Source organism: Cherax quadricarinatus, chromosome 13, assembly GCF_038502225.1.
Source record: "Cherax quadricarinatus isolate ZL_2023a chromosome 13, ASM3850222v1, whole genome shotgun sequence".
Taxonomy (NCBI): Eukaryota; Metazoa; Arthropoda; class Malacostraca; order Decapoda; family Parastacidae; genus Cherax; species Cherax quadricarinatus.
Genome location: NC_091304.1, coordinates 20747388 through 20772289, shown reverse-complemented (window position 1 = coordinate 20772289; position 24902 = coordinate 20747388). Strand labels below are relative to the sequence as shown.

Below are 24902 nucleotides of genomic sequence, written 5' to 3'. Positions count from 1 at the left end.
TACTTGGGAGTTGACGTGTCGGCGGATGGATTTATGAAGGATGAGGTTAATCATAGAATTGATGAGGGAAAAAAGGTGAGTGGTGCATTGAGGTATATGTGGAGTCAAAAAACATTATCTATGGAGGCAAAGAAGGGAATGTATGAAAGTATAGTAGTACCAACACTCTTATATGGATGTGAAGCTTGGGTGGTAAATGCAGCAGCGAGGAGACGGTTGGAGGCAGTGGAGATGTCCTGTCTAAGGGTAATGTACGGTGTAAATATTATGCAGAAAATTCGGAGTGTGGAAATTAGGAAAAGGTGTGGAGTTTATAAAAGTATTAGAGGGCAGAAGAGGGGTTGTTGAGGTGGTTTGGTCATTTAGAGAGAATGGATCAAAGTAGAATGACATGGAAAGCATATAAATCTATAGGGGAAGGAAGGCGGGGTAGGGGTTGTCCTCGAAAGGGTTGGAGAGAGGGGGTAAAGGAGGTTTTGTGGGTGAGGGGCGTGGACTTCCAGCAAGCGTGCGTGAGCGGGCTAGATAGGAGTGAATGGAGACGAATGGTACTTGGGACCTGACGATCTGTTGGAGTGTGAGCAGGGTAATATTTAGTGAAGGGATTCAGGGAAACCGGTTATTTTCGTATGGTCGGACTTGAGTCCTGGAAATGGGAAGTACAATGCCTGCACTTTAAAGGAAGGGTTTGGGATATTGGCAGTTTGGAGGGATATGTTGTGTATCTTTATACGTATATGCTTCTGAACTGTTGTATTCTGAGCACCTCTGCAAAAACAGTGATAATGTGTGAGTATGGTGAAAGTGTTGAAAGATGATGAAAGTATTTTCTTTTTGGGGATTTTCTTTCTTTTTTGGGTCATCCTGCCTCGGTGGGAGATGGCCGACTTGTTGAAAAAAAAAAATGAGTGGAAAAAAAGGGGTTCCACTTTACGGTGATTTCCGCTTTACGGCAATAGCCTGGAACCTAACTTGCCTTATAAGTGGGGCCCTACTGTATATTCACTTACTATAAGCTAAGGACAACAATATTTAAGGTAAGTAATGTGTGTACCGTATATGTAATTTTTAGGTCCAGCTCTGTTGCTCACTAAATATGTGATAGTGTAAACATATCATCAGGCTTTTATATGCATTTGAAAGTAAAAAAAAAGGTTATGATTCACTTACAACGATTTTCACTTTACAACGGTAGCTCGGAATCTAACCTGCTGTATAGGTAGGGCCCACCTATACATGGATGTGTAGTGTGACCTAAGTAGAAGTAGCAAGATGTATCTTGCATGTTCACGAGACCAAAAAAAAAAAAAAAAAAAAGACAGCAGTCCTACCTTTGTGCAAAATAAATACAGGTTTCCATTTCACACTCGGCAGGACAGTACCTCCCTGGGTGGTTTCTGATAATTCAAAGTACTTCGATTTAATGGCTTTCAGAAATAATGGACATGATCTACTGGGTATATTGATTTCAGAAACAAAAGATAAAAGTCTGCTGGGCATTGTCCTGGCACATAACTGACAAAACGATCTTCAATTCACAAAAGGGGGACTACCTATGATTTACAGAAGATTGAAAATTATATTCTTATATTTAAAGTAAATGGTGTGTTCATGTATGCATAATGTGTTAACATTTGTTTGGTATAGATTATTTAGTAAGGCTATATTTAATAAATTTTCCTTAAGGCTGAATGTAAATTTTTCTTTATCATATTTTGTGTATGTTTATATAAAGAGACCTCACATTTATTTGGTAGAGATTACTCAAGACCAATAGACTAGATTTGTTTTTCTTTAGCCTGAACTGTATGCCCTTGTGGGTTTATTGCTTAGTTTTGATTATAATAAGCTTTAGATTGAATTGCTGTATAACCCCTTTGGGTTTAATGCTTAACAGGATTATATTTAGATTGAATTGCAAATTTCTTCTTGGTTTTTGCATTCACACTATACATTAAATGAATATAGAGAGAGCTCACATTTGTTTGGTAGAGATTGGTCAAGAACTGCAGATTTTAGTAGTTGAAAATTGAATGACAAGGTTGTTGACATGTTTCATGCTATACTAAACTTGTATGTGGGGAGCAGTCTCTGACCCATCCTCCTTGGTGACACTTATCTTTCTGCCCCCATTTTCTCCCATCTCCACCTCTCTCTAGTACTATTAAGTGAAAAAGAACTGAAATGGATGTAAAATATTGGGTAAATATTCTTAGTTAAAAGAAATAGATGAAATTAGGTATGTGCTAATTAGGGGACCTACCATACTGTAGTACATTTTTTGTTCATTTTGTAGCATTCCAGTTTAGCAGAAAATCAGCATTACATGGCAACTGCTCTCCCTATTAGCCCATTAAATATGTGGGGGATCATTCAACATTTGTCTATAGGATATTTATACAATTATTAACATCATAGCCACTTTTATTTTTGTTAATTCTAAGCAATAGTCAAATATTAAGAATTGATTAAGGAGCAAACAACCTGACCATGATTTATCCACTTCAAAACTAAATTATAAACTCAAAAGGTTGCAACTTAAGAACGCATTTTAACCAAGTAGTATCTCGGCCACAAATACTGAGAATAAGGCATCAATATAATTAATGACAAGCATAACAATTGGAAAACATGTCCATAAAAACTATTTCTATAGCAATCTGACTTTGATATAACTATGATATGTACACATATGGTCACTTGAGTCAGCATATCAAGGCTGATTTTAACATTGGTAGAACTGTATGTAACACCCCTTCACTAAAGAAAACTAAATGAGCCCACTGGCTTCATTTAATGATACTTCAACTGGGATACTTATCACATTTAGGGTTTTTCATTTTGCACCATTGACACATGACTACAACGCTTATGCTCATTTTATATGCAAGCTGAAAGAAAAGTAATTTTTTTTATTATACATATCTATACAAATTTGTCTAACCACACGCTGCACTTTAAAACCGAATCTTCCTTTTGATTCAGGTATGTACCACTAGTTAAATTAACAAACTGGATCACCTGTAGTCATGAAATAAAAAATAATTATCTTGTGCATAATCAGCTTGAGCAGAAGACATGCTAACTTCTCTTTCCTCCAAGAATTCATGTACACAATAATCTACCAGGAGCGTATAAAAACTGATAGGGATGTAACAGAGGATGGAATAGAAACAGGCATGTCATCAGCTTTTTTTTTTTTCTGGTATTAACAATACAAATAGATTTGTCCAAGTAAAAAAAACATCCTACACAATTACACCAAGAGTGCTTCTTCCAGCCTCTTCTCCAAAAGTTACACAGCCTTTGACTCAGTGGCGTCAGAAGCATCAGAGTCTTCCTCATCGCTAGGCAAGTCGCTCTCCCCCTCTTGGGTCATTGTGGCCACCAGAGTGCCAACTGCCTTCCCCAGGTCGCCTATAAAGGAAAATATTCTTATGTTAAACATATACTGTTAAGGCAAATAATATTTACCATTCCATAATGACCATGCAACATATTACTGGGTCATTAACTGAAACACTTTTATAGCTTACCATCCTGAACTTCTACTATATGGAGCTGCATGAAAAAAAAAAAAGTCACTTAAACTTTCTATTTATTACTGTAAGATATTGACAATCATCTGATAAAGTATATTGCTGTGCTGTAATGTAAAAGAAATACAGTAAACTATGCATACCCCAGGATTTATTATTCATGAAAGTCAATCAAAAAAATAGAATGTCACTTTTAATCAAAACAGTTTGTAGACAATGGATCATTATTCCTGTTACATTTGCCCAACCATATATTTTAAGGCTATTTTAGAGTTTGCCAGCATGACAAGAATATCTGGTTAATAATGACTTCTTGGTCCCTATTTTTTCCATAAATTATTATATGGTATTTGGTTACATTAAATTTCATCTCCCTGTACATCCAATTGCTCACCCTATCCAAGTCTTGTATGGATTTAATCCACAAAAAGAAAAAAAAAATATTCCTCATTGCAAATCATTACTGTACAAACATTAATGGGGCAAGCACAGATTTTTACAGCGCACTATAATTAAAATTACCCCAAGACTACATTTTACCTATCGGATTAGTTAGTCTAAGGTTAAGAGGCAAGACCAAAAGCTATACATAACTCCTTCCCCCATAAATTCAAATATACAAATTGTCTATTATAATGTCTATGGTGCAGTCATTTTTCCATGCAAATTATTTAACTACAAATTCATAAAATACAATTCATGCTTGATTTCATTCTACCTCCCTAGAGGTTTATGAAAAAGGTTCAAATTTTTCTTTTTGTGGGCTATTGTTAGGTTAAGGGAAAGAATACACCTAGCAACATTCTAATTAAAAGCAAATGGAAAAAAAAAAGTGCATTCACACTACATATATTAAAATAATTGAGTCATACAATTAACCTTTACAGCTTGCCTAGTCTCTTGTCTAAGCTGTAAAGGTTTAATAGCAAAGTCAAAATATTTAAGCAAATCATACATTAAACAAACACAGTAACAGATACAGCATGAAAATTTCATTCTCTTAATAAATTCCGATCATGCAGTGGTGCCAATTGTACCTGCACGTGAGAAGAGGTTGCCCACATGAGCCACACTTCCCATAGGAGGGGGTGGCGGCCGTACATACTCGCTCATTTGCTCTAACCCATCGTAAGCACTGCTGGCACCTGCTGTGCCACCACAATAGATAGAGTCCAACACCATGTTAGTATGATGCCCCAAGTCTCACTTTTACAAGGGCACATCACCATGAAAGGGCATATACAAAACTTACATACTTCTTTGAGATTCTCTCCAATTAAAATATATTTAAAAAATCTACATTTCAAATAGAACAGTTATATGTACAGTAAAAATAACTTTGAGTTTCTTTATAATTTAGGCATATGTGCAGCTTAATATGTAAATGTTTCTCACCTTGAGTTGAGTGTCCATTGATTTTAGCAGGAGAGTCCATGGCCAACTGGCTAGCAGTAACTGACTTGGTTTGCAGAGTTCCTGACTTGCTAGGTGAACTCATGCCACCAGGCTGAAAAAAAAAAAAAAATATACACATTCCTGACATAATTACATTCTAAATGGGGTTATATATACTTGCACCTTTATTTGGGGGTCTGTTGTTTTGCTAGATCAGTAAAAAGAAGATCCGTTTCAGAGCAAACTTTTGTTAGGACTCTCTTGCTCCATGAAATTTTATCATGTCTTGATAAAGATCTACACAGTGACACACTGTCCCAATAAATCTTGTTTTGCAATGTATCTTTACTTCACCATTGATGGTAATATGCCATTTGGATCCATATATTTCATCTGCCTTGTAGATAAATTAGACATGTGCAACTCTTGGGTATCTTTATTGAGGAAATGTTTTGCCACACAGTGGCTTCATCAGTCCATACATAGGAGAAACTTGAAGAATGGGGTAATCAGTCCCTCAACCTTGAGTCGATGTGGTCAGTCCATCAATCTTGAATAGAATACGGAATATGTGCGGAGAAACAGCTTATAAACCATAGGCAGGAGAGGTGCAGCAGTCGTAGGTGGTGTCACATTTGTCCAATGTGGAAGTAGGTTGTGCCCAAGGGTTAGGCAATACTTGTGAATTCTTTGCTTGCCTAACCCTTGGGCACGACCTACTTCCACATTGGACAAATGTGACACCACCTATGACTGCTGCACCTCTCCTGCCTACGGTTTATAAGCTGCTTCTGCGCACATATGCCGTATTCTATTCAAGATGGATGGACTGATTACTTCATTCTCTTCCTGTTCTTCAAGTTTCTCCTATGTATGGACTGAAGCCACTGTGTGGTGAAACGTTTCCTCAATAAAGATACCCAAGAGTTGCACACGTGTCTAATTTATCAACGTGTCAGTTCTCTGAACCTTTCATCTGCAATCTGCCTTGTAAATTATTATATTGATGGGGAAGTGTTGAACCTGTAGGATTGACATCATACAGTGCTTAAGGAGTGAAAAACAATCAACTTTGTCACATTTTATTGTTATTGGAAAAAATTTCCATGGAAATGCCTTAAAAAGGCAGTAAAGGGGCTCTTGTTCCAAGGAATCTGAGCTACCCTCCCTGTTTTTTTAACTGACTCATTGCCATCTATTTCCTAACTAGCCATATAACCCCTATTGGTGTAGTACTCACCCTTGAAAGAAAATGCTGTATACCTGTCAGCATGCATATGGCTGTAAACACTATATATGGAGTGTCAGATGGACAAGACAAAGGATAAACTTGTCAGCAAAGTATTTATTAAGAATGACTAAACCCTCAATAAAATAAGCTACATGTATTAACCCTTTCACTGAGCTGCGAGTTGTAAATTTTGGCATAGATATGAGAGAATGAGTCTTTGCAGCAAGTATGCACAGTATAAAAATAAAAATCCTGCCCCCATGTGGTGCATGATAGGGAAAACTAAACTCTGACCATGTGTTTGAGGTGTTTTCTAGGATGATTTTTATAATATTAGATAAAATGGAAAGCATAATATTGAAATATAGATAATTTTGGTTGGGTTTTCAGGACTGGAAGCTTGAAACTGGGTTCAAAGTAACAAAAATGGTTTATTTTTCCCAATCTTCCTGAGGATGGGTAAGACCTCCCCCTGCCAGTTTTATAGATTTTTAATAAGTCTGATTCAATTATTGAGATGCTGTAAACCATGACCAATCATTCCCAGTTATATTTTATTATCTGAAAAGTAGAGTAAATTTTCTATTGTCGTGTGATTACGAATTCAAAACGGAAACCAAGAGTAATATAGGATTGGCCTAGGATGTAATTAATAAAGAAGAAATGTCGTTATAGTGCCAGGAATGTCTACAATGTTTATTCTGCACTATTTTTGAATTGGTAGTTTTTTAATTGTAAAATTGGCCAAATTACCAACTTCTGTGCACTTTACAGGGTAGTTGGGCAGCTGTTGTGCTCAATCACTAGAACGGAAGGCATATTAGCAAAATAGTTAATACAAATAAAAGTAGGTGAAATCACTAATGCATAAATTACGCATCATTCTGTAAGTTTTCCATTAACCCTTTTAGGGTTGGTGCTGTACTAGTACGCATAAATTCTAGCACCTTCAAATCTAGCGAGAGAAAGCTGGTAGGCCTACATTTGAAAGAATGGGTATATGTGGTCAGTGTGCACAGTATAGGAGAAAAAAAAAAAACTCAGACCGTGTTTTTTGGTTTAAAACAGCGACTTTGCAGTGTATTTTCGTATGCTATTTATAGTTGTATTCTAGTTTTCCTGGTCTCATTTTATAGAATGGAAGACATATTACGGAAATTTCAATGATTTTTATCGGTTTCACAATGAAAAGTACAGTGGACCCTCGATAATCATAAGGTTCGAAAGTCATAATTTTCGAAAATCGTAACGTTATTTTCGTCAAAACGTTGACTCATGAATCGTCGTTTGACTCGCAAATAGTTGTTCATCTGGGACACGTACACACAGCCCCGAGCCGCCTCACACTCCATTCCCAGCCAGTGTTTATCAGTGAGTGAGGATGATCCCACGAGTTCATATTATTCATAATATTCCATTCGTTTTAGTGCTTACAACTGCTAAGTAAGTCACCATGGCTCCAAAGAAAGCTTCTAGTGCCAGGTCTTTGGTAAAAAATGTGAGAAACACATAATTTAAGAAAAAGTTTGTAGAAAAATACGAAGGTGGTAGTGATAGTGGTGCCTTCTTCAGTGATTCTACCAACTCCAATGTTGTTGGAGTTATATAGGGCTACAGAAAGCACCGCCACCTCAGCTGCTGCTTCACCAACATTATGGACGGCTTATGCTCTCAGTGGCCCTTATACAACCAACAACACCTCTTTTGACATTCATGACTTATTTTAGAGTATATTCCATGTTTCTATGTTATTAATATTGTTTATTGTGTCATTTTAGCTGAATTGTGATAGATAAATAAGCAGTAGAGTTGATATTAGTGTCATATTCTCCAACAATAAACTCGCCTCCCCTCCCTCTGCCATACACCAACAGAAGTCTTCAGTAAAGGCAAGTGTAATATTAAATGTTCATTTATACATTTTATTAGTGCTTTACATTTATTTGGCATTCTTTTCTGCATGTAAATCTATATTTAAGCTAGGGAAGTGACCCCTGAAGTGACCTAGAGTCCTTATGGAGGGGGGGTCCCCCTTCCAAACAATAACCTCTCTCCTCCTCCCTGTCTTCCATTCATCAACAACGACCTTCAATAAAGGTAACTCATGTTGAATGTTCATTCCTTTGTGCATGTAAATCTATCTTTAAGATTAAAAAAAAATTGTTGTTGATACTTCTGGCTGTCTGGAATGAATTAATTGGATTTACATTATTTCTTATGGGGAAAATGGATTCGCAAATCATCAATTTCGATAATAGTCACGCTCTCTGGAAATGGATTAATTACAAAAAATGAGGGTCCACTGTACCTTGAAATTGAGCTCAAAGTAGCAGAAATGTTCGATTTTTGCCAAAGTTCAAAAGTAAATAAATCAAGCCATGCGTCCAATACACGTCAACTGGCGAGTCTAATATTCTTTCACAACTGTGCTGATATTACTTATACCATTTCTACACTAATGCAGTAGTCTGCTTAACAGTAAATCTTCTATTTTTTGTGAGAATAAAAATTCAAAGTGGAAAGCAAAAGAAATGTAACAGAGGCCTGGGGATGTAACTAATGAACAGAGGAATGTCTGTCTTGTTTATTCTGGACCCTATTTGGAAACTGGCATCTTTTGAAATTTGTGAAATTGGCAAAATTGCAAATTTCAGAACACTTTATTGGATAGCTGAAATCGGTAAATGGGTGGTTTCTTGTACTCATTCGATAGAAAAAATGGAGTTTTAGCGAAATAGTTATGATTTTTCTTGACTGGTACATTGGAATTGGCCAAAAATAGGACTCAAAGTGGGCGAAATCGCCGATGCTAAACATTGTTGAGACCGCTAACTTTGCAAGAGCATAATTCCCAAAGTTTTCAATCAAATTTCATTCTTTTGGTGTCATTATGATTGGGAAAAGATTCTCTATCATTTCACAAGAAAAAAATTTTTTTTTTCGAAAAATTTCCGACCCTGAGAACAAGTTTAGGAGAGGGCCTGCCGATCCTGAAAGGGTTAAACTGACAAAAAAATTCTCTGCCATTTCAAAGGATTGTTTTTTAACTGAATACTGGGAGCAAAATCAATTTCAGGGTTCTGGACTGTGAAAAGATGAAAACAACTGGGTAAATTGTACAATAACTCCTGATTTCACTTTCAATGTTCATGGCACTGTATGGCTTTTTTGGGTTTAGTGCTTAATTTGATTACATTATCACCATTTCAATTAACTACCATTATATTAGGTATGCAGCAGTTTAAGTCCTATTTTTTAACATTCTGATTTAACAGACACTGAGAATCTCCTTTAAGCCACTGGATCAAGGATTTACTGTAGGCAGCATGCTAGCTCATACTAGGCTGCTCCCATGAATTTAATAATGGAAGATTTAAAAAAAAAAAAAAAGGGTTATGGAGTAAAGGGTCAGTAACCCCTTCTCCTGTATAAATTACTTTCAGGTCACCCTGCCTCAGTGGGATACAGCTGGTTCATTGAAAAAAAAAAAAAAAAAAAAGTTCGTGATATACAGAGGTACATAAAAACATGTGTTGTACTACATTTGACTTGCCTCTCCTAATAACTGCCGCAATCGATGAAGCTGAGCCTCAAGTTGCCTGTTATGTTCTTCTAAGATGCCCATTCGAGCCTCAAGGCGTCCCTTATGCTGTCTCAGGAGCTTTGCTTCAGCCAACATATCTGCTTCCGAACGCTGACCACCAAGACCATCATCAGGAGGAGATCCAACAGGTTGCTGGGACTTGAGGCGATCATATTCTGCCTGAAGTACACTGTTCTCCTCCTCAAGGGCCCTGGCAAAAAAACAAATAAATCATTGCAATTTCTTTTTTATCACTGGTAATTGTAATGGAATACAATATGACTACTGTGCACAATGACTGAGCCATACTGTTTATGCTTTCCATACCTTGTACTAATACAAATCTGGTGCCACTATAACTTAAAAAAATTTACTTTATAGTGATAAATTTCAATTATTTATGTTATTTTCATGGGAAAGTACTAAACCAGTACATGTATAGCTTATAGAATGCTAGGGGAATGGGAGGCAATCCAATTCATTGGATCAAGGCACCCCTACCCCCTTAATAAGTTTGGATGGAAGAATGAACTCAAAATGAGCACAGAATACAAATAGATAGTGCCATCACTTAGAATATAAGAAATAGGTAAAAGACTTAAGAATACAGTAATAATGTCTGATATGTTAAGAAAACAAAAGAGCAAATGCAGAAGTGTTGGAAAATGAGAACATTAAAATGGAAGATAATACCAATGGTTTTACTATTAGATCACTTGTGTTCTTATGTCTTAAATGCTGCTCTGAGCCCACAGCTCTGTTCAAAACACAGCAGGAGAGATATCAGAGCTGGAAAATGTACAGAAATTGTTTACTGCCCACCTGAAGTCAATAAAACAGTTATACAGTGGAACCTCTGCTTACGAGTGCCCCATCATGCGAGTTTTTCAGGATACAAGCCATCGCTCAGTCGGTTTTTTGCTCCTGGATACGAGCCAAAATTCAGATTGTGAGCTTTTCCTGATGCTGGTGAGGAGCTCTTGATGTAGGGAATTATATCTGTGCTCCAGTTCCCTAAATTAAGCTTGAATACCTTCCATTCCCCCCCCCCCCCCACAGGTACTGTATAATCCTATGGGCTTAGTGCTTCCCCATTATAATAATAACAAGTGAGCTTGAGAATGCCACAACGAATACCACAACAACATTCACCATCACCAATGCACGTGCTTACCTCGTGGTGGAAGGATTTCTCTCGTGTTTTGCTTACGTTTTGTGCAGTTATTTTGCCAATTTTCTTTTTTCTAACCATGGGCGCTTAGAGAGTAAGTGCAAAGGACAGTGCTAAGAAGAAAAAGAGGATAATGTCTATGGAAATAAAGCATGAAGTCATAGCTAAACCAAGTGAGGTGTGCAGGAATTCCACTGGAACGGGTTATGAACTAGGTCACGGAGTGGACTGAACTTGCAAGCAGAGGTTCTGCTGTATTACTGGGAATGCCATCTAATATTTGAAATGTACTTTTTTGGAGTGAAGAGGAGATACCTGATATACATATACACCTAAAAGGTGTTGGGAGGACCAGGTGCCAAATCTACACTGATGTGGGATATGATTTTTAATGCCTCATGTCCTTAATCCTTTAAATTTAAACAAAATGTACTTTGACCCGTAACATTGGCTGTGTCACCAGTCTGGGCGTTTAAGCAACCGTCAAGTTATGGGAGGGTCACAAAGTTAATGCATGAAGGGCTCAGGTCAACATGACACAGGTAGTTTGGGCAGTTATGATTGGCCCAGGATTAGGTGGTGTACAGGAAGTGAATGCTGATCAGCTTAGGTACAAGAAAATAGCATCAGAGGTCACAAAAGACATACAACTGCCCATTTGGAGATTGCTGAAGAGAGGATGACTGAGAACCTATTTGTTCCCCAAGAGTCTGTCTGGCCTTGTATGTCCCCTGCATCTGACTGTTTTAACTGTAGAATAACTATGCTGTTGTATTTAGTGATTTAAGGAAGTTAATAGGCTAATAAGCAATGGGAATAATTTTGACTTTTCCCCCTATTACATTTAAAGTAAAAATTATGAGTCTAAGCTTACTCAGTGGGACCAGCTACTGTATGGTGTCAAGCGTGTAAGTAATGAGAGTATAAGGAGGCCAACATCACCAATATACATATAGATGTGTATCAGCCCAGACAGAGTATTATGAGGTGGCAGCAACCTTAGGCTATACTAAGCCTAAGCATCTCACCAGTGAAATGCAGTCTGCAACTGGGGTAATTAACCTCACTATGCAGCACTACCCTAAGCTTATGGCATGAGAGAGATGGAAGTGCAAAATACGTCCAGTGAACAGTAGGTGCACCATAGGCACAGTAAAAGAGACTAAGTATCCATGGCCCCAAGCTAAATTCTGCTGTCAGAAGATATCAGAAATATTGCCAGAACAATGTTGAAGTCTTCAAGAGGAAACTCGATGACTACCTCTGCCAGGCTTGAAATCAATTAGCTTGTAATGGCTATGTGAGTCAGCAAGCAGGCTAACACCAATAGCCTGGTTGAATAGGCACTTAGTAAGGAAGCCTGGATAAAGGCTGGGCTGGTAAGGTAGAAAAATTCCTCGAAATCAGTCGCAAATATAGATAGTGATGTTAATCCTAGGTAGTAGGTTGGTAGACAGCAACCGCCCAGGGAGGTAGTACCGTCCTGCCAAGTGAGTGTAAAACGAAAGCCTGTAATTGTTTTACATGATAGTAGGATTGCTGGTGTCCTTTTTTATGTCTCATAAACATGCAAGATTTCAGGCACGTCTTGCTACTTCTACTTACACTTAGGTCACACTACACATACATGTACAAGCATATATATACACACACCCCTCTGGGTTTTCTGCTATTTTCTTTCTAGTTCTTGTTTATTTAATCTTATCTCCATGGGGAAGTGGAACACAATTCTTCCTCCGTAAGCCATGCGTGTTGTAAGAGGCGATCAAAATGCCGGGAGCAAGGGGTTAGTAACCCCTTCTCCTCTATATATTACTAAATTTAAAAAAGAGAAACTTTTGTTTTTCTTTTTGGGCCACCCTGCCTCGGTGGGATACGGCTGGTTTGTTGAAAGAAGAAGTGATGTTAATATGTTAGTATTGCACTCTTGGAATAAATTACTCCAACTACATTTCACCTATATGAGGAAGCACCAATCAGGCAAAGATGGAAAGAAAGTAAAAGAATATAAGAAAGAAGGAACATTGCAGCAGGCCTACTGGCCCATGCAGGGCAGGTCCAAGTCACCCCTTGGCTTGTTAGGTAAGACACATATGCAACAGTTAGGTATCTTTATTATGAAACGTTTCGCCTACACAGTAGGCTTCTTCAGTCAAGTACAGAAAAGTTGATAGAAGCAGAAGATACTTGAAGACGATGTAATCAGTCCATCACCCTTTAAGGGTGATGGACTGATTATATCGTCTTCAAGTATCTTCTGCTTCTATCAACTTTTCTGTACTTGACTGAAGAAGCCTACTGTGTAGGCGAAACGTTTCATAATAAAGATACCTAACTGTTGCATATGTGTCTTACCTAACAACCTGTCGGTATTTTATACCATTTTAATGTTCACCTCTTGGCTTAAACCAATGACCCACCTAGTCAGGTCAGGTCACATCCACTTAAGGAAGGAACATGGCATCAGGCATATTAGCACAAGTTAGTCAGGTCCAACTCAAACCCACCCACACATGTATTTATCCAAACCATTTTTAAAAGTACACAGCTTCTATGACTCACCCACAACTCTATTACCAAACCCGTGCTTTCCTATATCCTTCCTGAATCTGAATTTTTCCAACTTAAAACCATTGCTGCGAGTCCTGTCTTGACTAGATATTTTTAACATGCTATTTACATTCCCTTTATTTATTCCTGTTTTCCATTTATACATTTTTTTTTAACATTTCGGCTGTTTCCCACCATGCCAGGGTGACCCAAAAAGAGAGAAAAAACTTTCATTATTCAACACCTTCACCATCACTCATACATAATGTCTTTGCAGAGGTGCTCAGATACAACAGTTTAGATGTCCCTCCAAACTGCCAATATTCTAAACCCCTCCTTTAAAGTACAGGCATTGTACTTCCCATTTCCAGAACTCAAGTCCGGCTAACCAGTTTCCTTGAATCCCTTCACAAAATATTACCCTGCTCACACTCCAACAGCTCATCAGGTCCCAAAAACCATTCGTCTCCATTCACTCCTATCTAACACACTTGCTGGAAGTCCAAGCCCCTTGCCCACAAAACCTCCTTTACCCCCTCCTTTCCAACCTTTTTGGGGATGACCCCTACCCCGCCTTCCTTCCCCAACAGATTTATACACTCTCCAAGGCACTTTACTTTGTTCCATTCTTCCTACATGACCAAACCACCTCAACAGCCCTCTAACTAATAATTTTATTAACTCCACATCTCTTCCTAATTTCCACACTATGAACTCTCTGCATAATATTTACACCACACAGTGCCCTTAGACACGACATCTCCACTGCCTCCAGCAGCTTCCTCACTGCAGCATTTACAACCCATGCTTCGCACCCATATAAGAGTGTTGGTACCACTATACTCTCGTACATTCCTTTCTTTGCCTTCCTGGATAATGTTCTTTGGCTCCACAGATACCTCAATGCACCACTCACCTTTTTTTCTTCATCAATTCTATGGTTTACCTCATCCTTCATAAACCCATCTACTGACCTCAATCATATCCCTCCTAATTCTACGCCTTTCGAGAGAGTGCAGATTTAAGGCCCTCAGTCTATTCTCATAAGGAAGATTTCTGATACATGGGATCAACTTTGTCATCCTCCTCTGTATGTCTTTCAATGCATTTATATCCAATCTGTAATACGGTGACCAGAACTGTACAGCATAATCTAAATGAGGCCTAACTAAAGATATATAGAGTTGAGGAACAACCTGAGGACTCCTATTATTTATGCTCCTTGATCTGAAGCCAAGGATTCTGTTCACTTTACTGCAAACACTTATGCACTGTTGTCTTGGTGTTAGATTACTGTTAACCAGAACTCCCAAATCCTTTTGGCAATCAGTAATACAGTATTAAGATCTACATTATTTAGTTATGTGGCATAGTTATTTTCTTGGCCAATGTTTAGAACATTGTATCTGCCACTTCTCCGACCACTGCATCAGTCTATTCAAATCTTCCTGGAGTGCTCTAATGTCCTCATTAGAATGAATTAGGTGACCTATTTTGGTGTCATCAGCAAACTTGTTTATGTTGCTATTTATTCCCTCATCAATGTCATTTATATAAATTGTGAACAACAAAGGGCTCAACACTGACCCCTGTGGAATACCACTCGTGACACATCCCCACTCTGATTTCTCCATATTGATGCAAACTCTTTGCTGCCTATCTGTCAACCACGCCTCTACCCAGGAAAATTTTTTTCCTCCTTTTCCATGTGCCTTAATTTTCCTCAATAGCCTTTAATGTGGAACTCTATCAAAAGCCTTACTTAAGTCCATATACACAATATCATATTCATTACCAAGCTCTACCTCTTCAAAAGATGTACAGTCCCCATCCTTTTATCCGAAATTCAGAAATTCGAAAGGTTCCGAAAACCGAAGTTTTTTCGTGGAGGTGTACAAATGGCAAACAGGAATGAATAAAGAGGATGTAAATAGGATGCTAAAAATATCTAGCCTAGCCTAGACCTGACTAGCTTGTGCTACTAGGTCAGATGCTGTGCTCTTTCCATGGTTGGATAATCATATTAGGTTAGATAAACACATGAGTGAGAGGGGTTGGATTTGAGTGGGACTTGCACATGAGTAAATAGAATTATAAGAACATAAGAATGGAGGAACACTGCAGAAGGCCTACTGGCCCATACAAGGCAGGTCCTTATCAAAACCACCATTACCCAAAGCTACCCAAAAATTTACTTGGTAGCTTTGGGTAACCCAACATAATTTTCAATGCTTCCCAAGCAATAAGCTTTTCCAACCAGGAATCGAGTTTGTCTAAATCATCCTTTAGTTCCATGATATCTACATTTGAATCAATTATCCTACCTATGGTTGGTAGGTAAGACACATAGGCAACATTATTCTGAAACCTTTTGCCTACACAGTAGGCTTCTTCAGACTTGTAGATGAATGGTTCTTCAGACTTATATACTGTCGGAAGGTGTTTTCTCTTCTGTACCAAGATGCCATTATGTTGCAGTATCTGACAGAGTGAACATCAAAATGGTATACAATAAGAACAGGTTGGTAGGTACGACACATAGGCAACAGTTAGGCAACTTTATTCCAAAACGTTTTGCCTGCTGTGTTCTTATAATTCTATCTACTCATGTGCAAGTCCCACTCAAATACAGAGAGACTGCTTAGACAGATACCTATGTTAATGAGACAGATGACACTTGAAGAAGTCTTTAAAAATGCCATCTGTCATAGTGCTACTTCACTTGAGAATCATGTAAATAAACCGTAGTAGTATTGGTAGTCTTTATTTATCCCACTTAGTGTGAGTATTCATACATTTTTGCTGCGGTGTTAATGATTGATTATGAGGTGCTACCCTAGACCCCCACCTTCATTCTGAAATTCAAAACACTGCACTGCTGGCCCCAAGGTTTCGGATAAAGGGATGGGGACTGTAGAATGACAAATCTGGTATAATACCTTCACTCAGTAGTGTCACACGTAACAAGTAGAACAGTTTTACTACATTGGTAGAATGCCTCCAGTTGTGTTTCAACCATTTCATATACTAGTTGTAAAATACTACCCCAAGAACCATCACAAAAACTTCTTTTTGTAATAATTAGAGTAAATTTGTTGCCTTTGAATATTAAGTCTTGTCAATTGCCTCCTGCAGTATAACTATGATTCAAGCAGGGTTTTAAGGATATTTAATTATGTTAAAAAATATGCTGCTGATCTCCGTGGGGAAGTGGAACAGAATTCTTCCTCCATAAACCATGCGTGTCTTAAGAAGTGACAAAAATGCTGGGAGCAAGGGGCTAGTAACCCTTTTTCCTGTATAAATCACTAAATTTTAAAAGAAAAAACTTTCATTTTTCTTTTTGGACCACCCTACCTCAGTGGGATACTGCCAGTTTATTGAAAGGAAAAAGATATACTGCTGCAATAAACTTTAATTACTATGAAATTTTTTTTGCAGAGGCCAACACCTAATTATCTTAATTCCAGAATAAAGTACTGTACAAGACAAATTTTGAAGGTTTCTATATCCCACTACAGCAAAATGTTGAAGATATAACTAACCTTATCATTTGTTCCAATTCATCTTTCTGTTCAGCATCAACAGCAGCCATGATCTGCAGTGGTGACCTTGGCACAGGTAGAGGGGCATCAGAAGAACTTAGGGACTGGCAGTACTGTGCAATCAATCCATGTTCATCCTCACTAATGAAACAAATGATTGATTAATTTTTACAATAAAATATCTGATTACAGTAGTAATCATAATTTTTTGTAACTAAATACATATTGTTATTACTTTCAATATAATGTACAATACTGTATTTTTTCCTGTGACATATCACAGTACTACTACTTACCTATCAGGTGTAGAATTTGAGTTTGTTCTTAGCTCGACCTCGGCCAGACGAGAAGCGTACAATTCTAGACGAGAGTGCATATCTTGACTGGTAACATTGTGCTGAGGGGATGGTGAGGGTGACTCTAGTGGATCACCCTTAAGGAATATTGAATTATTAACACTTCTGTTATTATCTCACACTACTTAATGCATAAAGTAATGTTTTGATAATACTTAGCCCTTACAAATAGCTTTAATCAAGTCCTCAAACTAACACTGGTAAATTGTTACTATTATCAACTTTGTGAGTAAGAAATACAAATGTGATTTTTTCAAGTTTTCTTACCTCCAATACAGTTTGAACTGGCAGATAGCCCTTCTTCGTATGCTTCTGCAGAGATCTTTTAGATTTGAATTTGTTCTTGAGTGCTTTTGTGAAATCTTTCACGTCCTCACCAGCAGTAGTCTGTAATTTATTACAATCATTAATCATGCTGTACTGATTTTGGTAAAATTTCAACAATAAAGATGTGTTACATTTATTTTTCCCAAAAACATTGGCTGTCTCCCACTAAGGCAGGGTGGCCCAAAAGAAGAAATGCTTTCACCATCATTCACTCTACCAATGTCTTGCCAGAGACATGCCAATACTACAGTTCAGATGCCCCTCCATGCTGCAAATATCCCCACCCTTCCTTCAGAGTGCAGGCACCATACTTCCCACATCCAGGACTCAAGTCCAGCTAACCATTTTCTCTGAATCCCTTCACAAAATGTTAATTGATCATACTTCAACAGCTCGTCAAGCCCCAAGAACCATTTGCTTCCGCTCCTATAAGCTAACACATGCCTACTGGATGTCCACACCCCTCACTCACAAAACCTCCTTTACCCCCTCCCTTCACCCTTCCATCCACTAAATATTTATACTCACTCCATGTCATCCTACTTTGTTCCATCCTCTTTAAATGTCCAAACCACCTCAAGAAACCCTCCTCAGCCCTCTAGATAATACTTTTGTTAACCCCACACCACCACCTAATCTCCAAGCTACAAATTCTCTGCATAACTTTTACACCATACATTGTCCTCAGACATGACATCACTGCCTCCAGCCTCTTCCTCACTGCAACATTCACAATCCATGCTTCACACCAATATAAGTGTGTTGGTACTATTATACTCTCATAACTTTCCCTTTCTGCCTCCAGGGATAACATTCTTTATCTCAATACACCACCCTCCTTTTTCACCTCATCAATTTAACAGTTAGCCTCATCTTTCATGTACCTTTCCACTGACAAATCCACTCCCAAATATCTGAAGACTCGCTTCCTCCATACTCCCTCCTTCCAATCTTTCATTACCTAGATTGTTATCCTCATCACCTTGCTCTTTCCTATGTTCAATTTTAATTTCCTTAATTTACATACCCTCTTAAATTCATCCACCAACCTTTGCAACTTCTCTTCAGAATCTCTCAAAAGCACAGTGGCATTGGCATAAAGCAACTCTGACACTCCCATTTTTATAGATTCTGCATATTTTAATCCCAAACTTCTTCCCAATACCCTAGCAGTCACTTCTTGTAACCCGACCTGTAAATATGTTAAACAACCATGGTGACATCATGAATTCCTGTCTAAGGTCTAATTTTACTGGAAAATAATCTCCCTATCTCTTAACTGCTTTCAGAAATCTTCCACCTATTCCATACACTTAATATCTGCCACACTGCTCCCCTATCCACTCTATCATGTCTTTTGTAAATTCATGAATGCATCAAAAACCTCCTTACCTTTATCTGTATATTGTTCATATATATGACAAAGTAAACACTTGGTTTGCACATCCCCCCTACCCTTCCTAAACCCTCTTTGTTCATCTGCAATCCTGCTCTCCATCTTACCCTTAATTCTTTCAATAATAACTCTACCATACACTTTATTTGGTATACTGAACAGGCTTATTTCCCTATAATTTTTACACTATTTTGTCCCCCTTTTCTTTATGCTAAGGAACTATGTATGCTTTTTGCCAATCCCAAGGTACCTTCCTGTCTTTCATACAGTTATTGAACAAAAGCACAAACCTCACCAAAACTATATCTGCACCTGCTTTTAACATTTCTGTCTTGATCCCATCAATCCCAGCTGCTCTACCCCCTTTCATTTTACACACCTGCTCACAAACTTGCTATCAGTGTCGAATTTAAAAAAAAAAAAAAAAAAAGTTTTCTTATGAAATGATAGAGGATATTTTCCCAATGATAATGACACCAAAAGTAAGAAATTTGATGGAAAATTTACGGAATTACACTCCCATGAAGTTAGCAGTCTTGGCAATATTTACACATCAGCGATATTGCCCAATTTGAGCCCTATTTTCGGCCAATTCAATTGTTCCAGGCCATCAAACTCATAGCTATTTCACTAGAACTCCATTTGTTCTATCAAATGAGTTCAAGAAACTGCCCATTTACTGATTTTAACTACCCAATAAAGTGATCAGAAATGGGTAATTCGGCCAATTTCATACACAATTCAAGAAAGGTCATTTTCAAAATAGAGTCCAGAATTAACAATGCAAACATTCCTAGCACTAAAATAATATTTTCTCTGTTCATTAGTCATATCTCCAGGCCCCTCTTATATTAAACTTGCTTTCCATTTTGAATTTTTATTCACACAAAAAATAGAAGATTTACTGTTATGCAGACTACTACTACATTGTAAAAATGGTATAAATAATATCAGCACATCTGTGAAAGCATATTAGATCCACCAGTTGTGTATTGGACGTATGATGTGATTTGTTCACTAATGAACATCAAAAATCGAACATTTTCGCTACTTTGAGCTCAATTTCAAGGTACTTTTATTCCATAAACCATTCAAAATCATCTCAATTTCTATAATATATCTTCCATTCTATCAAATGAGACCAAGATAATGAGAATACAACCATAAATCCTACACGAAAATACACCACAAAGCCGGCATTTTTCTTCATTATGCACTGAGTGCCGCAGTGCATACTGATCACTCAGACCCATTCTCTCATATATAGGCCTACCAGCTTTCTCCTGCAAGATTGGAAGCCGCTAGAATTTTGGCATAGTATTACGGGACCGACACTGACATGCAAGCTGTAATATTACGGGGCCGACAGTGAAAGGGTTAATATCTATTTTATTCTCCATATACGTACTCTAACCTCTTTATATCACTTCTGCTTCGTAAAAACCTCTCGTAACTTTTTCTGCCCTACTACTCCCTTTGTCATCACTCCACCAATTGCTCCTTTTTCCTCCCACACCTACCTTCCTATATCCACAAACTTCTGCTGCACTCTCACACTGCATTCTTAAATCTACCTCATAGCTCTTCAACCTAATTACCTATACTCTCATTAGCCAATCTTTCTCCCAACAGTTGCTTATATCTTACTTTAACTACCTCCTCCTCTAATTTAAAAACTTACACTTCTTCCTTACTCACTGATGCCATTCTCCTTGTACTCCATCTACCTTTTACTCTCACTGTAACTACCACTAAATAATGATCTGATACATCTGTTGTCCCTATATAAACATGCACATCCAGAAGCGTACCCATCAACCTTTTATCCACCAATACACAGTCCAAACTATTGTCATTATGCCCTATATCATATCTTGTATACTTATTTTTCTATTTTTTTAACATGTAATACCTATTAACAAACAACATTCAAAGGCCCCCCATTATCATTTACCCCTGGCACCCCAAACTCACCTACTACGTCCTCTACAACAGTTGCTCTCGCTTTATCATTTAGGTCCCCCACCACAATTACTCTCATTTGGTTCAAAACTCCCTAAACTCTCAGCATCTCCCAAAATATCTCTCTCCTCTTCACTCTTCCAGGTTCATAAACACTTAGTATGTATAACCCACTTTGCATCAGACCCTTATTTTAATCCACACAGTTCTTGAATTTATACTCCCTCTTTCCTGTCATAACTGATCCTTCAACATTATTACTACTCCATCCGTAGCTCTAACTCTCTCAAATACCCCTGACTTAATCCCATTTATTTCTTGCCCTTGAAAAATTCCTACCTCCTTCGGCTATGTTTCACTTATGGTCACTAATACTAACCGCTGTGCAATATTCATGCATAGGGTGTGTAATCTTGTGGCTCTTGCCACTTCGCCCATCAAAGAAACACCGCTGACACATATCAAAGCTCAAGCACTTCAGACAGCGGTATCTCAGGCCAATGATTGGGCAAGCTTTACAAATGTTGCATTTAACCTGTAAGAAATTTAAATTCATTGATAAAGTTTATCTTTATTTACAAATTAATTATATTAGATTTGTTGACTAATAATAAAATATTGTAAACTTGGGCTTTTTATATACAGTATAACATATGAATCAAGTATAGATTTGGATACTTTACTGTTCATTCTCAATAACACTTTCATACCTGATGTTGAATGCTCTCTGAAGCAGCAACACGATGTAGAACTGCTAGCCACACAAGTGACTGTGGTTCCTGCTGCACCCATGTCAAGAAATGCACAGCCTGTGAAATAATAATTAAATTTGGATTTTGTAAAAAACAGCATGAAGGCAAAATGGTTACTGCACAAGTTCGAAGAGTATATTTAAATAGAGCATCATGAAGGCTTCTCTCTTTATAGCTAGGGCTTGCAAGAAATTTCTTGGGGAAACTAGGCTTATATAACATATTATATAACATGTTTAATTATATTAAAAATCAGATCTTACCTCAATTGTTTCTCTATCTTTCCCAGCCTTAGTAAAGCAACTGCGTACAGATGGCTCAATATTAGACCCACCAAATGCAGCTACCTCCCCAAGCTGACGAGGAACTTGTACACAATCGTGCAGCAATAGACCAAGCTTCCTCTGATCCACAAGGCGGTTTGGATCCGCAATCAAGCGGAACATGTCTGAAATGTATCCAGAATCCTTTAAAAACTGCAACGTAATTTTCTGCTACTATTATAAAAAGCTATTTTTTTTATTATGAACGCTTCTATATACATGTATTTTACTCAGCACATTATTTTTGTATGGATGACAGATGACAAAAAAAAAAAAATTTTATTATTACATTTCAATTACATGTGACTTTGGCAAGCTTTTATAATGCTACCTCCAGCAGGTGAAGTGCTGTTATAGTTGGTAACTCTACCAACATTATTATGAAATGCTGTTATAACAAAAGGTCTTTTGCCATACATGGATTTTCTACATACAGGAAGGCCCCGCTTTACGGCGTTTCACTTTACGGCGTTCCGCTAATACGGACATTTCAAATTATGACCAAAACTCGCTATACGGCTCCCCCCACCTGACTTTTTAATACGGTCACCGTGCCCCACCCTGTTTGTTTACATTCTCCATGAGCTCAGTAAGCACTAAGTCTCTCCATTTTGTCTGGAAACTCCAAAATTTCAAATCTTTTTAAAAGTTATTTCATATTTTATATATACTCTGATAATTATACTTATGTATACCTGTACCTAAATAAACTTACATACTGTGCTGGCATGCAGGTACACATTAAAATTGGTAATTGTCTTATGTCTCCAGACGTCATATTAGTAATGATAATAATAATCATCGAGTCATTTAAATGTCGTATATTACGTTAATATACACATTTTCATTAATCCATCCATGATATTTTTTTCAAAATTATATAATAAACACGATGCATAACATATAAATAAGATAAATACACCCCACAGCCCCTCAAGGAAGGTTCCTTGATGTTGGTGAGGGGCTCTTGATTTAGGGAATTGGATCTGTGCTCCAGTTCCCCGAATTAAGCCTGAATGCCTTCCACATCCCCCCCCAGGCGCTGTATAATCCTCCGGGTTTAGCGCTTCCCCCTTGATTATAATAATAATAATAATACACCCCACAGTAGAATAAATAAACAAATGTGAGATGTGGTAGCAGACGACTTGCACAAGTGACGCCATATTAGAAATAATAATAATAATAATAACAATACTCACCGAGTCTCATTAAATGTCGTATATTACGGTAATATACACATTTTCATTAATCCATCCATGATATTTTTTTCAAAATTATATAATAAACACGATGCATAACATATAAATAAGATAAATACACCCCACAGTAGAATAAATAAACATAAATGTGAGATGTGGTAGCAGACGACTTGCACAAGTGACGCCATATTAGAAATGATAATAATAATAACAATACTCACCGAGTCTCATTAAATGTCGTATATTACGTTAATATACACATTTTCATTAATGCATCCATGATATTTTTTTTCAAAATTATATAATAAACACGATACATAACATAAAAAGATGATAAATACACCCCACAATAGAATAAATAAACATAAATATAAGATGTGGGAGCCACATAACTTGTACAAGTGATGGCAAGAATAACATTTTCTCTAATCTAACATAAGAGAAAATGTGTTACTGGGGGTAACTGTAGAAAATTATTCCTTTCGTATGTATGTAAGTAAGTTTATTCAGGTATACACAAATACAGTTACATAGATTATCATACATAACATACGTGTAGAGAACCTAGGATAACCCAAAAAAGTCAGTGTGACTTATTTCCATTGCCTTCACTCAGAGCTTCATTTCTTCTCAAAATGATGTTACATGAGAATGGGAGTGTTCTTCTTTATTAATTCTACCGTATCAATGTAGAGACAACCTGTACACAATGTAACTTGTACACAAACCAGACGTGTACACTTCGTTTGTTTACAAAACTTACGTTCGCCTGGTTTGTTTACATAACTCTGCGCCTGTCCCCTCTCATGTACTCATTCTTTCTCTCTCTCATTTATTCGTTTTATCTCATTTACTTACTCCTGACCCTACATTAAGACTACAAATATTTTAAGGTAAGTAATGAGTGAACTGTATATACATTTTATCGCTCTGGGATGCTTAAATATCATAGAATAGTATGTGTGGGTGGGGTGGCCTGGTAAGGTAGCCTGGCTATTACCATACGTACCACACTTGATTTCTTACAATAAATACTACTTGTCTCACCCTAGATTAAGACTATAAATATTTTAAGGTAAGTAATGAGTGCACTATGTGTGTATTGTACTTTTTTATTGTTTTTTGATGCCTGGTTCTATTGCTAACTTAATATATGTTAGTGTAAACTTGTTATCTAGTGTTTGTATGCATTTATAAGTGGAAAAATAGGGTGTTCCACTTTACGGCAGTTTCCGCTTTACGGCGGTAGCCTGGAACCTAACCTGCCGTATAAGTGGGGCCCTCCTGTACTGTTTTCCTTGGAATCACAATAAATTTTACTGCATATTAAAAAATAGAAATTTTCAATCAAGAATAAATAAATTTTCAACCATCTTACTTTCACAATATAGTTCAGTAAATAAATTTTGATAAATCATATTAAGTTTCCTTGCAGCTAAATTTCTTTATCGAAGCAAATTATTTTGATAACAATGATTTTCAAAATTTATCAACATGGATTACTAATCCATAGTATCCAAATACAAAAGTGCATTAGCAGAGGTTAATGGCACAAATAAACTTGCATGAA

At 37.3% G+C, this 24902-nt stretch overlaps 1 protein-coding gene across 5 annotated transcripts in view; it reads right to left on the bottom strand.

The window, feature by feature from the left end:
- Window positions 1–2403: 2403 nt before the first annotated feature.
- The window catches only part of LOC128688506 (uncharacterized), a 145236-nt gene continuing 122737 nt past the window's right edge, over window positions 2404–24902 (bottom strand). Inside the window, exons 8-17 of one of the 5 annotated variants that reach the window (XM_070084570.1) lie at window positions 22071–22255; window positions 21766–21864; window positions 21435–21590; window positions 17638–17757; window positions 17311–17447; window positions 17015–17155; window positions 9719–9959; window positions 4935–5046; window positions 4577–4687; window positions 2404–3417 (exon numbers count right to left, since the gene is read on the bottom strand). In XM_070084570.1, coding sequence (XP_069940671.1) covers window positions 3296–3417; window positions 4577–4687; window positions 4935–5046; window positions 9719–9959; window positions 17015–17155; window positions 17311–17447; window positions 17638–17757; window positions 21435–21590; window positions 21766–21864; window positions 22071–22255 — 1424 coding nt within the window. In that variant the 3' untranslated portion in view covers window positions 2404–3295. Of the gene's footprint in view, window positions 3418–3517; window positions 3562–4576; window positions 4688–4934; window positions 5047–9718; window positions 9960–17014; window positions 17156–17310; window positions 17448–17637; window positions 17758–21434; window positions 21591–21765; window positions 21865–22070; window positions 22256–24902 lie in introns of those variants that run through there. The other 4 variants (XM_070084572.1, XM_070084573.1, XM_070084574.1 and 1 more) reach the window with 4 other exon arrangements.